The sequence below is a fragment of the Ursus maritimus genome, unplaced genomic scaffold, assembly GCF_017311325.1.
Source record: "Ursus maritimus isolate PB19 unplaced genomic scaffold, ASM1731132v1 scaffold_33, whole genome shotgun sequence".
Classification (NCBI taxonomy): Eukaryota; Metazoa; Chordata; class Mammalia; order Carnivora; family Ursidae; genus Ursus; species Ursus maritimus.
The window spans coordinates 16,737,878-16,755,037 of record NW_024425897.1 but is presented as its reverse complement, the minus strand read 5'-3'; the positions used below and the strand labels follow the sequence as shown (position 1 = coordinate 16,755,037).

General features: G+C 51.5%; 1 protein-coding gene across 1 annotated transcript in view; it reads right to left on the bottom strand.

Annotated features, from left to right (window-relative positions):
- NOS1 (nitric oxide synthase 1) overlaps positions 1-17,111 on the bottom strand; it is a 78,020-nt gene extending 60,909 nt beyond the window's left edge. The window contains exons 1-2 of the mRNA XM_040619415.1: positions 16,390-17,111; positions 3,503-3,629 (exon numbers count right to left, since the gene is read on the bottom strand). Of these exons, the coding sequence (XP_040475349.1) occupies positions 3,503-3,629; positions 16,390-17,111 (849 nt within the window). The remainder of the gene's footprint in view (positions 1-3,502; positions 3,630-16,389) is intronic.
- Positions 17,112-17,160: the final 49 nt, after the last annotated feature.

Below are 17,160 nucleotides of genomic sequence, written 5' to 3'. Positions count from 1 at the left end.
CCAGCTATTTTTTCACCTCCTCCTGTCTCGTCCTGACTCAGGAAAGCAGGGAGTAGCTGGGTCTCTCTTTGTGTTATTAACAATGCTAACCCCCCACAGATGCCTTAAAAAGCAGCGAATGTGGGTTACAACTGGGAGGAAGGAAGCCGATCCTGGGAGCTCTAGGTAAAGTGGCTTTGAGGAGGGGGAGAAGAGGCTAAGCATATACGCCGGTCTTTTAGGACGGAAAGAAGAACATTATGTGTTCTATTAATTTGCTCAGCCTGAGAAACATTTCTCGGCACTGTGGCTATGGAGATGTCTAGCGGGAGGTAACAGGGCTGCTTCCTTAGCTCTGAGGCCGGGACTCAAATATAACCAGGCACTTGGATCTCTACCCTCGTCCAGCTGTATTTCTGAGATGCATTTGGAAAACTGAGTCTCAGACAACTGAGGCAGGATGATCTTGCTGACTGGTGGTTTTGGGGCTCACAGAAGACACTGAGGATTTGTCGATGATAAAGGAGAGAATGTACACCCCAGCATGGCTGGTCTGTATGTCACGTATCCAGAAGCTCCCAGTTCTAACACTGTACTCACCCCAGGAAGATGTGGTTTTCCCCTCTTTGCCCAGCACCCTCTCTCCTTCTCCTAGCAAAGGGAACTGCCATTTTTGAGGGGGCCCTGAGACAAGGGGCACCTCTCCCTGAGGGCTATGGACTGAATGTTTGACTCCCTCACCCCCCCTCCCCACCCCAATTCATATGTTGAAACCTAATCCCCAAGGTGAGGGTATCAGGAGGTGGGGCCTTGGGGAGGGGATTAGATCACCTTCTAAAAGAGACCCCAGAGACATGCCCCTTTTGCCAGGTGAGGACCCCGTGAGAAGACCCCTGCCATGAACCAGGAAGTGGGCTCTCAGCAGACCCTGAATTGCTGGTGTCTTGATCTTGGACTTCCAGCCTCCAGAACAGTGAGACATAAATGTCTGTTGTTTGTAAGCCCCCCAGTTTAGGGAATTCTGGAATTAGAGCAGCCTGCCTGACCTAAGACACTGCTCATTGCATCACGAAGCTATGAAAAGAGGGCCAGTGGTCTTACTAATCACTCCAGCCCCATTCCCAATATTGAGAGCCCTACTCCTTGGGCTTGAAGTTCAAGGTTATGGTCTCTAAGCTATTGCTATCTAACCGAGGCAGACAGCATAAAAGGAAATGGCCATCACCCTGCCGTTGCTTAGAATTCAGCAGTGACTTTAAGGGTCTCTCAGGTGGGGGTCAAGGCATCCTCTGCTATGCTTCTGTGAGTCAGGTCTCGGGAGTTACTGCAAACCAGCAGTTACAAACTCTGGAGGGGACAGGTAGGTAGGTAAGGTAAATCACCAAAGCAGGCTGGCTAATTTCAAGATGGAACACTTGGTTGCATATTAAACATGTAAGAATATTTTTCATGTTTATAAAACATGAAATCTTTCTCATGTTTCCTGAAACATACAAACTTCTTGGTCTACTTCCTACCTGCCACTTATAATAAAGTCATGGGTATAAAAATATTTCCCTTTCATCCTAGGAAAATCAGAAGCACTGATGTTATAAAAAGTAACAACAGACAGTGGTCTTAAGGGGAGGGCCACGATAGGGAGTGGTGGGGATTGTGGCAAACTGGGAAGCCCATGCTCTGTCTAGAGGGACAGCTGCTACTCGGTCCATGCAGATTATTGTCCCATAAGAATATAGGCTTGACGTGGTCAGAGTGTCCCCATTTTTAAAGTGAAGCTGTGAATATGATATTTACATAAAATTTCAAAACACTGGCAGCAAATTCAAAGTACAAATATAAATTGTCCCTTAGGGCAATATGTACAGACCTAACAAAGCACATCCAGAGCCTGGATCTAGCCTGAGGCTGTCTCTTTCTTCTTTTGTCTTGGGAGGATTTAAATTATGGCAATACCCCTTTCTCTTCAGTTAAGAAAGAAAATACAAAGAAAAATGTTAACTTGATTTGTTCATTTAATCATAAATGGAAATTAGCCCCCTCATGCTCACAGTGTGGCCCTGAGTTTTGAGGACAGCATAAAAGACATCTATATTGGTGCTTCTCCTCCAAAAATTCCTAGATGTCACTGCAAGATGGGGAGTGACTAGCCAGGGGGAGCGTGGGTCTGACCTACCGCAGAATCCCTGACGTCCTTATCTTCCTGGCCAGCTATCAGCAGCTAAGGAAACCAATCCCCACTGAGGCTCTGGAATGTCCCATCCTCCCCACGGGAGGCTATGTAGAGAGGCTTTGGGGCATTGCTCAGGTGAACTGGTCGCGAAAGGTGCTATCCATTCAGGTGCATCAGAAGACAGAACCTGGCAACCTGCCCCTGCCATCCGGGGCTGGAGGCAGGTGGAGAGAAGGAGGTGACCTGCCGAGTACCCGGGGCATCTCCATGTTCTGAGTTCCCACTCATCATTCCTCCCATACTTGACTGCAGTGCAGAGGACGGGCGGCAAATTCATATGCTTTAATAGTGTTGCACTGGCCTGGTCGGTGAGGTGCCCAAGCAGGTGAGAACGAGGCACGGCTGAGCTCTAGCCAAATCTCTCCATGTTCAGAAACAATATTGACTCAGCTGTCAAAACACATCTCAGCAAACTGGCAAAGACTGAAAAGTTTGATAATACATTAGGTTGGTGAGGCGGTGGGGACACCACCACTCTCCTGCCTAGCTGGTAGGACTGGGGCAACCTTTACGGTGAGCCATTTCTCCATTTCTGTTCCAGTCACAAATGTGTATGATCTTTGAGCCAACAATTCCACTTCTAGGAATTTGTGCTATTGAAAATCCTGCCCATGTGCCAAGCGAGGCATTGGTGCCATGGCATTCGTTACAGCAATGTCATAGCAAAATACCGGCAATGACCTGAGTGTCCACTATGGAGGACTGACTCAGGAAGTATGGCAGAGACATGCAGTGGAATATTATACAGCTGTGAAAAAGAACCAGGACTCTCTTCACCTACGAATTGGGGGTAATCACCAAGATATGTTGAGAAGTGAAAAGCAAGGTGCAAAGCAGTGTGTATAATGTGCTCTCACTTGCGTGAAAATAATGTGCGTGTGTGTATTTGTCAGTGTATGCATAAAGTATTGCTAAAAGGACCATAGAAACGATAAATATCATTTGTCTCTGGGGAGGGAAACTGTGTGGCTGGGATGAGGGGAGAGAGGAAAACTTTTTACCATGTATCTTCACCTTCTAAATTTGGGATGTGAATGGCATGTGAGTGCCTTTGCTGGTGGAAACAGAATTGAAATTTGAAAAACGGCAAGATCATGAACAAAGCAACGCAAAGCCAAAATCCATATCCCACGATGCATGCTCCTGGGCTCAGTGCCCCTGAGCTCTCCAGCCGTGGTGGCTCATTTCCATTCCAACACGGTTTGACATTTGGCATTCCTCCCCTCCTCTTCACACCGGGGAAGGTTCAGGGAGCCGTGGAATGTGGGAGCCAAGCTGGCACCACCCACTTACCTGCTCCTTCTCTGAATACGGGTTGTTGAGGACGACGGGCACATGGCCCTTCCCCCACAGGTCACTGAAGACTCGGTCATTCTCCACGCCCAGGGGCAGCGGTTTGTGGGACTTGCCGTCCACACCTCTGAAAGGCAAGGTAGGGGAAGTGAGAAAGGCATGACATCAGGAGGGACAGGCTGATGGCCCTAGTCTCAAAGTCCCAAGTCTGTACAGCACCTCCACGGTTCACCCACAGGACTCTATGCGGAGCCAGCAAGCTGTGGGTGCCCACCTGCTGCTCGGGAGAATCGCCAGCAACACGTGGGAAGGCTGCCCCATCGTCAAGCACAAAGGTGAGCTGACGTGGGCACGGACGGTTGGCACGCACCCACCTTTGTGGACATCACTGCAGGATGCCCACGACACGGCTTTGGTCCTCCCTTCCTACTTCTGCATTTCAAAGATCTAGGAACATAGATGGCTCATCTCCCGGCAGACCCCTGGACAACTTAAGATGTAGGAGGCAGGACAGCTAGGGAAGGAAACAAGTCCCGGGGGCCAGGGTGCTAAGTCATCCTAATTCTGAATAAGCACTGATAATGAGATTAATGATACCAGCCCAGGGAAACAGAAATGATTCTGAAAATGAGGAGAACAGAGCAACAAAAATAACAATACTATTAAAAATGATAGCTAGTGTTTATTAAGCACTTACTATGTGTCAAGCACTTTACACGTGTTTTAATTTAATCCTTGTGAGAACTCTATGAGATAGGGATGAATATTAACCACGTTTTATAGATGGTGTGAGTGAGACAGACACTAAGATCTCAGGGTCACAGTGTTTCAGCCCACTCTTCAGAGCCATTCTGAAGTGGAGGTTCTCATTATCATTCATCAGCATCATAATCACCATCACCACCACTGCCACCATCACCATTGTCATCACCATTGCCATCATCACCACCACTGCCATCATCACTATCACTGCCACCATCACCATTGCCATCACCATTGCCATCATCACCACCACCGCCATCATCACTATCACTGCCACCATCACCATTGCCATCATCACCACCACCACCATCATCCCCACTGCCACCATCACCACCACCATCATCATCATCACCACCACCACCATCATATCACCATCACCACCATCACCATCGCCCTCACCACCACCACCAGCAGCAGCATTACTATCATCACTACCACCACCACCATCACATCACCATCATCACCATCACCGTCATTACTATTGCCATTATCACCATCACCATTGCCATAGTCACTGTCATCATTACCATCATCACCTTCCTTACACCATACTATTCATCCTCATCACCATCACTACCAGCATCACCACCCTCTTCCATTGTCACCATCGTTAGCATCTTCATTACTATAAGCATAACCCTCCTCCTCCTCAGATGAGGAGATGGAGGCTCAGAGAGGTTAAGTCATTAGTCTAAGTCACACAGCTATGGATGGTGGAGTTGGGATTCAAACCCAGACTTGTTCCTCACTCTAAATGCTGACTTCTTAAGTGCAAAACTTTCCTGGCTCTCTGCTCTTGAACTCAGATTCGGGAGGAGACCATCTCAGCTAGGTTCCGCAGCCCGGTCATCCTCTAAGATGAAGAGAAGTCATGGTTGAGACGGGACTGACTTTGCATCAAAGTCCAGACCTTCTGACCAGCCCCGCCCCGCCTCTGTCCTTCCTCTCTCTGAGCTCTGCCCTCCTGCTTCCTGACAATGGGCCTCTTTTGAACCCTCCCATCCACTTTTCCTCTGACCACACCATCCGTCTGTTCCCCAGCTTTGGGCACCGTGGCGTGCTCTGGGGCCCCTCCTGGTTTTGGTCCCAGGTGTCGAGGCTGACCCTAACTTAGTCCTCTGTTGTACATTCCCCGCTTTAGGGATTTATAATCCTGGTTCCATCATTTCCCCCGACCCCGAGTCTGGAGCTGATAGTCATTTGGGATCAATCGGAAGTCAGGGCTCACTCGGAGGGCCTGGCCTTGAGTGGCCCCTCTGGTTGCTCCCTTGGGGCCAGCCAGACCTCCCTCCTTTCTGTGTTTCACAAAGAGCTGGTGGCCTGCGTCAGAGCCACCTCCACTCTCCTGCTTGGAGAGGTCTGCAATTGTCTGAGGGAACATTCTGTTTTACCCTCTTGAAAATGTCACCAAAACACACGGGGAGTGGTTCTTGATTACAGACATTTCACAAGCCAATAGTTTACCTACATGGTGATAAACAGAGGAATTGTCTGTGGAGATAGCTGTTCTAAATGTCACTCAGCTCCCCCTCAACTCTGAGACGCCCGATCCTATGATATCACACGACTATAAATGGGGATTCAGCAGAGATGAGAGGTTAATATTGTTTGAGCGTCTGTGACATACCAGGTGCTGGCACAGAAGTGCCTTTGTTTACCCTCAACAGACATGAAAAGCCCTATTTCACAGACGCAAACACTGAGCCCTGAGGGGTTATGTAAGTTTTCCCGGGGTCCCACAGTAAGCACATAGAAGGGCTGGGATTTGAAACTAGGTCTGATGGACGCTCGGCCCAGATCCTTCCTTTTTTAAAACAGAGACAGGAAAAAGTAGTTACTCTAAGGCAGAGGCTAAAGAGCAAGTGGTCCAACATCTCTTGCTGAAGGAGGCCAGTTTGCAAAAATTACAGGGAACAATTACCTAGGCAACCCCGAAATGGCTCACATGGGTTGTCTGTTGTGAATCTTAAGGGAGAGCTCCTCCTTTTTTAAGAGCCTTTAACACCTCTGTTTAAATAATGCATTTAAAGTGTTTTGTCAACAGAAACTTATTTAAGAGTCCTGTGTGATGAGCTGGGGAAGAATATTTTTAATACGGGACCAGGGGAGAACATCAAGGTTGAGCTATTTTGCGTCCGTTCACCCAGGAGCAAAATCCGAAGTAGATTTCAGTAGATTTCCAGCACCCGGTCTGGCAGTGACAACCAGGTCTGAGAGAAATAGCTGGCTGATTGCTGCGGACTTGCTCACCCTGGGATCTAGCTGCTTGATGGGTCTGAATGGGCAGAGTAGCTTGCTGCTTCAAAGTGTGGGCCATGGGTTGGGTGGCACTGGGTTCAACTCTTGGCTCTGCTGGTTATAAGCTGTGCAACTTTGATTATTTTGGATACTTAGGCTTTCTAAATCTCCACTTATTCATCTCTAAAACAGGGTTAATAATACCTAAAACAGGGTTGATAATATCATGGGGTTGCAGCAATTGTTAAACGAGGTAAAGCTTATAGCCCTTAGCGGTGTGGCACCTGCTGTTACTCTTACTACAAATGTGTTTATGGGCTGATCAGACACAAACAGAAAAAGGAAAATGCTGGTTCTGCATAAAACAGCCAAGACTGCTCTAAGTCAGCATGCTGTAGCAGAATTTTCTGTGATGATTGGGACACCCTGTATCTAGGTTGTCCAATTTTATAGCCACTGGTTACATGTGGCAGTTGAGTACTTGAAATGTGCCCATGGCACTAAACTCTAAATTTTATCTAATTTTAATTAAGTTTAAGTAGCCAAATGTGGCTGGTGGTTATAGCATTGGACAGTGCCCCTCGAAGCCTTAATGTCTATGAAGACTGGGAAATGAAGGCATACATAGCTGTTAGCAGAGAAAAACCATGTTCTCTGGGGGCTGGAGGGCACAGGCAGGGATACTCAGACCCTTTCTGAGCTGTCGTGTCTTGTTCACAGAGCACAGGACTTCAGGAATTCTCTGCTTCCCTTCTAGACTCCCACCTCCCATCATTCTCAGTCCTGATCTCCACTCTCCCCTCCTCCCCAGGAGCACTCTGTTGTCCACTCCTATCTTTATACTTGATCTCCCTGGGATGCCCTTTCATCTTCTCTCTGCTGGGAACCAACTCCTACTCAACCTTCAATACCCATTTCACATCCCTCCTCTCCTGGGGCGGTTAAACAAGGTCATGCATATAAAATGCCTACCACATAGTCAGAACTAATTAAACATGTGTGTCTTCATTGACGACTAAGGTCATTGAAGCTCAGGGAGATTAGGTAACTTGTCAAAGGTCACACCACCAATGAGCAGTGGGGAAAGCCTGAAAGTCAGATGTTCCTTTCTTGCTGTTCCCCTAGCTGGGAGTCACTGAGAGTCACTGAGAACAGGGCTTAAGGGGGAAGTGGAAGAAACATCTGGTTGAACCTCATACTGGTGAAGAACCTCAAATTTAGATATTCATCTTTCCCTCCAAATGGAGTAGAGGTGTTGAATGTATTTATCTGTTGAATGAGAACCTGGTCACTTTCATGTACCATTTCTTCATTTAATAAATATACTGGGAGCCAATAGATGGATGGGGTCTGTCTTGACTCCTTAGAAGCCTGGAGGCTGACTCTCCTTTGCCAGGACTCATGAATGTTGGTCCTGCTCAGCTGCCTGGAGTGGTTTCAGTTGAGATCAGGCTTTCTCAACCTGCAACTGCTGATATTTTGGGAGCTGGACCATTCGTTGTTGTGGGGGGCTGTCCTGGACACTGGGGATGCTTGGCCACATCCCTGCTCTCGACCCATTAGGTGCTAATAACACCCTTCTCCCCTCCACAGTCCCTGCCAGTTGTGACAACCCAAAACGTCTCCAGACATTGCCCAATGTCCCTTTGGGGAGGAAACAAAATGTACTCGCCCTTAGGGAAAAGCACTGGCTTAGGTGTGGCTGAGGACCCCGATCTCCTGCTTCCTCCATGGTCCCTCCCATCCTTGCTCTACGCCTATCTCTAGGTCTACGAGGATTTACTCACTGGTTGCCCCTTGTTCCCAGATAGGATTGAAGAATCTGCCTTCCCTATGTGCTTTCCACCTCCTCTCAGTTGCCTTAGCCCCCTGCACAGGCCGCCCTCCAGTGGGCTTGCATTCCAGGTAGACCAGGATCCCCAGAGCCACCATGTGGTCACGTTTGGCAGTTCTCACACTTCAGGGGCATCAGAATCAACTGAGGAGCCTGTTAAAATCCCCCTGAACTTGCCCCCTGGAAAGTCTGAAGTAGTGGGTCTATGTGGGAACCCTGAAATCTGCATTGTCAAAAGCACCCCATGTGGTCCACAGACTTCCTTGAAGACCCACCTTCCTGGGAGTGCTCTGGGCCTGAATCTAGAAGTGAACAGCAAGGAAATGCCAATGTCCCCCCAGCTCCTTCCCTTCTTTTCCCCTCATAAGACCAGGCATGGAGCTCTACCTCCCACTTGGCGAGCATTTTCTGTGCTTTCTGGCAGGGACTAAACTAAAGCCCCTTTTCTTCCATCGAGCTAGCTGGACAATCATTCCCACGCTAACACAGTCAGTCTGGCATCTCTAGACCTTCTGGAAACGTTTGTCAGCTCCTTCCCACTGAGGCTTCCTGGGGGTCAGGCCTTGGACTCTCAGGCAGGGGGTGTGGGGGTCCTGGGCCAACTCCACAGGAAGTTTGCACATGTGTTGGTCAGCCCAGTGCTGACCACTAACCAACCCCGAGTACCCAGGATGCGGAGCAGGTGGGCCAGGCCATGTTCAGGGCACAGTCTGGAGGTAGGGGCCACGTGCTCTGCCCCAACCAGGCAAGGAGGCCACTGAGGAGCAGCTGGTCCTGGCAGAAAGCCTGCCGCATCTCTTCTCGGACACCACACTATGCCCTGACCCCACCCCCGCTTTTTACCATCCACCTTCCACCTGGTCTCAGGTGTTGGGAGCTAAGTTAAAGCAGGAAGACTTGGGGGGGCGTGGAAAAATGAGTCTGAGGTCTCTGCAAAGCTCTGTTCTAGATCTCATCATGCTGGAGTGGGGGAAGATGGCAAAAGAGAAAAGTAGGCTCTTGAGAGCTGGAATTTTACCGCAACGCTCTAGCTGAGAAGTGAGGTGAGGGCCTCTGGGCTCAGCAACAATCAGGACTGCAATTGTTCACATCACAAAAACTGGGCAGGAGCCTCAAACTCCAGTGTTTACAGCATCCAGGCTGAGCAGATTGGCTGATTTTGGATCCTGGGGAACTGGAGAGCCCACGCTAGGCCCCGCCCAGCTCCCCGAGGCTGGCTCTCTCCCCACGAACAGACTTGGTGCTAATAGCTCTTCTGATATTCTCTTTATTTTTGAGAGACTGGAAATCAGTTTTATTGTGAAACCTCTTGATTTCTCTATTTTGCCACAAAATCATTTTTCAGAAAACTCTGTAGGCCTCCCAATAACTCTCGTAGGAGATCTGGGTATGACCCTCAATTCCCGGTTTGTGACGTGTGACCTAAAGGGATGTTTGAGCTCTTCCCCCTGGAGTGATGTTCTGGAGAGGTCGAATGGAGCAGTATACCTTTGGGGTGGGCTTGACAGGAGGTGGACTGGTCAGTTGCCTGGCCTGTGATGAGCGTGCTCACTATTGACCTTAAGGAGGAACCTGAATGGTACTTCTGGAAGGAATCTTAGGGCTCATCTGGTCCACATACTACTTTTACAGATGGGGAAACTGAGGCCCAGAGAGGTCCAGGGGCTTTCCTAAAATATGTAGCTGGTGAGTGGCAAAGGGGGGACTAGAAATAAGATCACTGAACCCAGTCCAGTGAGACCTCATAGTAATGGCCATAGTATTGCTTCACAGCTGAGTGTGGTGGGCTGACAACGGCCCCCAGAGACATTAAGCCCTAACCTCTGGAACCTATATATGTCACCTTAGGTGGAAAGAGGGTCTTTGCAGGGGTGATGAAGTTAAGGACCTTGAAAATGGGAAGATGATCTTGGATTAACTGGGTGGGCCCTAAATGCCATCATACATGTCCTTATAAGAAGGACGCAGAGGGAGATCAGTCATAAGAGAGGAAGGCCATGTGACCCCAGAAGCAAGGTGCTGTGTGCTGGCTTTGAAGGGGCACGACGGGGCGGCCAGCCAAGAAAGGCAAGGAATACAGCTCTAGCAGCTGCAAAAGATAAGGAAACAGATCTGCCTCTAGAGCCCCCAGACCCAAGACCCCCCGAGCTGTAGAAGAACAAATGCGTGTTGTTTTAAGCCACCACATTTGTGGTCTTTTTACTGCAGCAAGGAGCAGGGGAAACTGAGACAGTGAGTGTTTGGTGGGAGGGACAGGGATAGCATGGTGGTGGTGGGTGGGTGGGATGAGTGGTCCGGGCCATGTGTATGATGTCACTGCCTAGCTCTTTATTCCTACGCACTACGCTCACGGCCCACAGACCTTCTTTCCATTCCTTGAATATCCCAACCTTGTTCCTGCCTCAGGGCCTTTGCTCCTGCTGTACCTTCTGCCAGGAATGCCCTTCCCTAGATTTCACATGGTTTGCACCTTCTGGCCCCAGTATAAATTTTGCCTCTTTAGGGAGGCCTTCTCCGACTCTCTGATCTAGGTTTGTGTGTGTATGTGTGTTTTGTTTTGTTTTTACCTAACCCCAAGCCATGTTTCTTCAAATCACTATTTCGTTTCTTTCACGCACGTGTCACTATCTAAAATGATGGCTAAGTCTACCTGTTCCTTATTCATTTCTTGCCCATAACCCCATGATGGCAGAGGCTCATCTGTGGATCCCCAGTTCTGAGGACAGCAGCTGAGGCAGAACAGATGTTAAATAAATATTTGTTGAACGAAAGATGGTGAGAAGCCCCCTGGTTACACGCCATCTGGGGTGAGTGGGTGGCTGGGTGGGCGTATTCCACAGCTCTTCCCCAGAATGGGGGGCTGGGTGCCCACCTGACAAAATGGTGGGGGCCCAGAGGGAAGAGAGGGCAAAGGAAGAGTAACGACTCTATAAATAGGACTTCCCTCTCTTCCCCAGGGAAGGACGGACTGGGGAAGCCCCTCATGTTCAACTGGTCAGGGTGAGAATGAAAACTCACACTGACCTTCAGCGTGAAGGCAGTCACTGGAGTCAATGCCAACAGAGTGATTCAAAGCCATGAGTCATGTCAAGCGCGGCCAGAGAGGAGCTCCCGGAGTCAGTGCCGTCACTGGTTGGTCTGAGAGCAGTTCTCCAGGGGTGCTATCTCTCATCTCTCTCTCCCTTCCACACTGAGAAAATACTCCAATGTCCTCAGCAACTTGATGGCCAGCGGTCAAGTACGCTGTGGCCAACAGTGCCATCTATGCTGGTAGCAGCCAAGAGCACAGGCTTGGGTTCAAGTCCTGGCTTTGTCACTTGGGAACTATGTGACCTGGTACAAGTGAGTGCACCTCTCTGAGCCTTGGTTTGCTTATTAGGAAAACGGGGTGCTGTGAGGAGCAAATGAATTCATTGACGTTAAGACTTTCGCATGGGCCAGGCCCACCTGGAGTGCTCAGGACAGGTTGGCCCGCATCATCATCACAGAACACAGGCTTGTTGCTGGAGACCTCCTCTCCCCAGTTAAGCTCATTCTCTAGGCTCGAAATTGACTTCTGTGCCTCCAGCCGCACTCTCTTGCCTGGGTTCTCTTTAACTGTAGACGGCGGCAGTGAGATTTCTAGGTAGAAGCCAGAACGGCACCCTGCGGCCAGTGCTGTGTGGCTCTGGGCAGACGGCTCCACCTCTCGGAGTCTCAGTTTTCTTGCCGATAAGGGGGCCCAAACCACACACCCTGCTTAGGGAGCTGAATTCTCCCCAGCTCGGAAGAGATGGCTGCTGGGAAGTTACTCTGTAAGTACCCGAGTCCCTTGCAGGTGGGGGGGGGAAGTGATCACAGCACAGGGCGAGGCTGACAGGCTGGTCCAGATGGATGCTGGACCAGGGACCTTGGCCTCTTTAGAACCCTCCTTCAGGGCAGCAAGCTGAACAACCTGGATATCCTCTGACACGCAGCGTTTTAAAGTGACCGCTCCCAAGGGCAGAAGGTCCCGGAAGCCCCCAGATTTCCCTTCCTTACACACCACACACGCTGCCACCATGTGCCAGGCCCACCTTCTCCCTGGGATCCAGGGTGAGACTGTGTCTAGACCACACATCGTGTCTCCCCCCTGAAAAGGGCCAGCATCCCCAAACAACAGGACCAGGGATGCCCCGCGAGGGAAAGGAGCTGGATGAAGCAGACTAGGTCTGTGTCCAAGAGGAAAGAGGGAAGGAAGGAAACGAGGCCAAGAGAATAGGAAAGTCAAGGGCACTGCGGAGAACCAGGGATGGCCCCAGTCTCTGCTTGGCCCCTCAGAAGACACAGAGTGCTGCCTGTGACCGGGATGGGGGTCTCCAAGCCTGGTGGGCAGCCGGCCTCACTGTCACCTGGCCATCCAGAAGCCAGCTCTGACCCCCACCCCAAAAAGCAGCCTGGACGGGGAAGCCCCTGGAAGGATGCGTCGTTTCCAGGCAGTCACATGCTCCAAGGGGCTTGCATGCTCCCAGGCCTGCCAGGCCCAAGAGTGACCCTAAACACCATTCTGTCTCTGGGCTTCCATTTCCTGACTTGGGATGCTGACACTTAGCATGACATTTATTTCAGCCCCTGGGAGACAGTTTGGTAATTTTGGAGGGCACGTCTGCAACAACCAAAAGTTTTGGTTGTTCCAACGATGGGGAGAGCTCCTGGCCTCGTAGTGGGGGTGGGGCGGGGGAGACATTCTGCAGTGCCAGGGACAAACCCACACGAGGAAGAAGGGGCCTGGCTGCCACTCGACTTTTGGACATCCACCCAGATCAGAAGCAAGCTGAGATTCCTGAGCCGAGATCCCAATTTGGTCTAGCAGCGACACTGCTAGTGGCATTAGAGTTGCCAAAACAACACACTGTGTCAGATCTGCATGTGACACTGTCGTGTGTGGGCTAATTCTACGTGTAGGAGCAAATACCCAAGCACTGATATATTAAAGTACAGTTTCTGTTACTATAAATTACTTTTTTTCTTTTAAAGATTGATTTATTTATTTGAGAGAGAGAGAGAGGGTGAGCGCGCCCAGAGGGTTGGGGCAGAGTGAGAGAGAAACCCAAGCAGACTCTCCGCTGACCACAGAGCCTGACGCGGGGCTGGATCCCACAACCCTGAGATCACGACCTGAGCCGAAACCGAGAGTCGGATGCCTAGCTGACTGTGCTGCCCAGACGCCCTTACTGTAAATTACTTTAATGCTTGGCCTCCTTTATTTTATAGTTAGGGCATTATACTGATGAACAACTGTAAAGTGTGAGTAGGTTATATGGTCTATGAATTAGCTCCTGGTTAGTAAAGGGGGCATTTAAAAATATTTGTTACAGAGGCGGAGGGTGGGGGGTGCGGTTCTGAGTCCAGCACAGGTGTGAGCCATTGAGCCAGGGACACACGCCCTGGGGTCAGATAATACTCATGCTTAGAACCGTCGCCCTCAGCAGGGTTCATGGAGCCCTGGACTTGCCCTGCGCCACTTTCTTCCAAACCACACCTCCTCCAAAGCAGCGTTTTCTGCTTCTTTTGGTCACTGGAGGGAAGGCTGTGATGGATGAGGACAGGTCGAGGGCTCAGGTGCAGCCTCCCAATTTGGGAAACTAGGTCTGCCGGAGGAGACCCCATGTCAGACCGGCGTGTCCTACCCCCGTGCTCGGGGAAATGCAGGCTGCTTTTCTGAGTTGGTGTTTGGAGAGGCCCCTGAGGCCTGGCGGATAATAGGGCTCCTATTCAAGTCCTTCATATCTGATGTCCTCCCCCAAGCCTAGTGTTTGCACTGGGCTTGTGTGCCCTGCCCTGTCAGCTGGGAGAGGGTCGGACTGGCTTCTGGGAGGCGGAGGGACCTGCCGGGGACTTCTCCATATCACACAGGGAGATTTGGGCTCTGGGGTCTGGGGTGGGGCTGAAATAAAGCCCCGGGGAATTCCGATGCTCGGGACCCCATGCCTGCCCGGTGCCCAGCTGAGAATCAGAACCGAGTGTCTGGGACACTAGATGGAGACCCCAGGAGGGAATGCCACACTCACTCTGGGTCCTGCTGCTCTTCCCGGGAGAAGGCGTGTTGAGGAAGAGGTTATGCCCAGGAGCCTTTGAGGGGAGGCACTGCTGCTGTCTCCCCGAAACCAGGCCCATGATTGAATCTGGATTCTACAGTTGCTTTCGGATTTAAGTCCACTGAATGAGACCTGGGGGCTGGTGGCTTTCCAGAAGCTACGTCAAAATGATGTCGTCTCTACTGTGTGTGTCACTGTGGGGAGCCCGGGGAGGCGGCAGCTCCCCTGAAGACTGGTTCTAGCCTGGGGTGGGGGTCTCCATGCTAGTCATGGGTGAACTGGGCCCCAGATCTCTGCAAGCCAGGACAGCTCCGAGGGCTGATCCTGGCCCCCAGCTCTGGAAAGGAAGGTCAGGATGACAGGGGCTCCCAGCCACTTCCCCCACCAAGACGGTCATACCATGTCCTGTGTACTGGGGCCAAGACTCTCCATCTCCTGTGGAGATGGGACCAGAGGTATGGGGGAGACTCCAAGCTGCCCCCAGGAATGTGAAGACAGAAGGGAGCAGGCTGGAGAACAGGAGCTCAAAGGGGAGCAGGGGACCCCTGGGGGCTTCTGACACAGCATCCGTCTTCCCTCTTGGGGTCTTGCTGGAATTGGTTTGCTTTTTGCCCAGGAGTGAGAAGTTAGAAAAGCTCCAGGAAGCAATGGTGGCCTGAGGTGGGGTGCCTTCTTCTGCTTCCACCAGGTCTCCCAGTGTCACCTTCCTTGAGAACTGCCTAGCCTCTCTCTTTAAAATTCACCCTCCCCGATACTTCCTGACCCCTTCCCTGCTCCATTTATCATCTCCTTAGCACATACCACTGATGGCCTACATATTTTAACACCTTTATCTCATTTATCCTTCTTCCCCACCACACCACAAGCTCCCCAAGGTCAAGGGGCTTGTCTATTTCATTCATTCACAAGGTCAGAGGGTGTCTGTTCCATTCACTGCTTTACCCCTGGTGCTCAGAGCAGTGTCCGGCCACAGTAAGTCTTCAATGAACATCTGTTAAATGAATCAGTGCAGCGCCTGGAGAGTTGCTTTATTCCAGGCTCCTGAGGGACAGCCTGGAGTGCTCTGAGTGCTCTCTGGACACTCAGGGGTCCCTGGGGAGGCGGGTGGGATATTTTGGCCTGGGTGCTGGGTGGCCCCACCCCTGAGCCTCCTCTGGAGTGGGAGGTGGATAAGTAATAGGGGCTGTAGGGTTAGTGCGAATCTAAGATGAGAGCAGGAGGGGACAGAGAGAAACTTCCCTCTCTCTCATATCTCTGGACCCACTATTCTCTGACCCCCTGGCCCAGCTGCCAATTCCTCCCCAAAGAAGGAGCTAGAATCACCCACTGTATCGCCTGCTCTCTTCCTCCCCAGAATCAGAAAATGCCAATCTGGCAAACGTAGAGGGGCCGGGACCCGGGTCTTCATGTTCTAGCCTTGGTTCCTGCATAATATGAGCAAGACCACTGCTTTGGGGGAGCTGTGGTCAGTTCTCTGCTTTGATTCCACTCCCTTCCTTTAGAACCTTCCTTACTCCCAGGCGGCTCTCACAAGGAGACAGCTGGTTTAGGTTGAGGGTTACCCAGGCCTCAGCTCATCCCCTCTCTCTTCCCAGGACCTTGGCATTCACCCTATGCCAAGGCTGCCATGGACACGCGCCTCTCGCTCACTGGGTGACTTGGGAGAGGCCCCTTCCCTCTGAGCCTCAGTCTTCTGCCCCGTGAATTGCAGACTGCAAGAACACCCACCTTGAGGGGTTGCTGGAAGACATGACCTCAGCTACCATGACTCTTAGCTCTGGGTCTCACGGCAAGAGATACCGGCTAGAAGATATGCCCATTTCACTCTCACGATTGCAGTTTTAAGGGAAAGAGGCAAAGATGGTCGAGTGGCTGTGCCTGTGTGAGTGTCTGGAGCGGCTCGGTTGGCTCCTGGGCTCTGGTACCGAGCTGCAGTACATGCTTGCACAGCACACGTATACGCACACACGCACACACGCGCGCACATTAGAACTTACCTGTCCACCTGGACTTCCGCATCTTTTGTCTCTGCCTTGGAAGGTCCCGCTCCATGGATCCCTTTGCTCCCACTGGTGAGAAGGCTCAGCACAGGTTCTATCTCTTTGAGCAATTCACTGTTCTGGCCGTCCTGGGGGGCCACCCCGGCACTTTTCTTGGTAGGGTCCTGGCCAGGGCGTCTGGGAGCCAGGCTGTTGGTATTTGAGAGCGAGCCGGCTTCCCGCCCACTGTCCTGGGTATGCTGTGGCCCACTGCCAGGACCCGCGGCCCCATCCACTGGCGGTGTGTGCTCTTTGCTGGCCGATGACTGGTGAGACAGATCGACGGCTGTGGTGGCGGGGCCCAGGGGCCGTGTCACCCGGATGGTCTTGGGGGTCCCGTCCCCGGTGAAGGTGGTCTCCAGGTGAGTGGTGAAGCCCTCGGGGCCCCTCAGAATAAGGACCACGTGGGTCTCAGAGGCGATGCCCCTGAGCACCTCCAGGGCACTGTCATAGCTCAGGTCCACCAAGGGCTGGCCGTTGACGGCGAGGATGATGTCGCCGGCCTGGATGAGGCCGCTCTGCTCCGCGGCGCCCCCTCGGATCAGGTCGGAGATGATCACGGGTGGCTTACTCACCCGCTCTTTCACCAGGAAGCCCAGGCCCCCCACCCTGCGCTTGAAGAGGCGGACAGAAATGACATTGGGTTGGATCTGCTGAACACTGAACACCTGATTCTCCATGGTGTCTAGTGTCAGGGGTCCGAAGACTTAAAATACGTCAAGCCAAGAT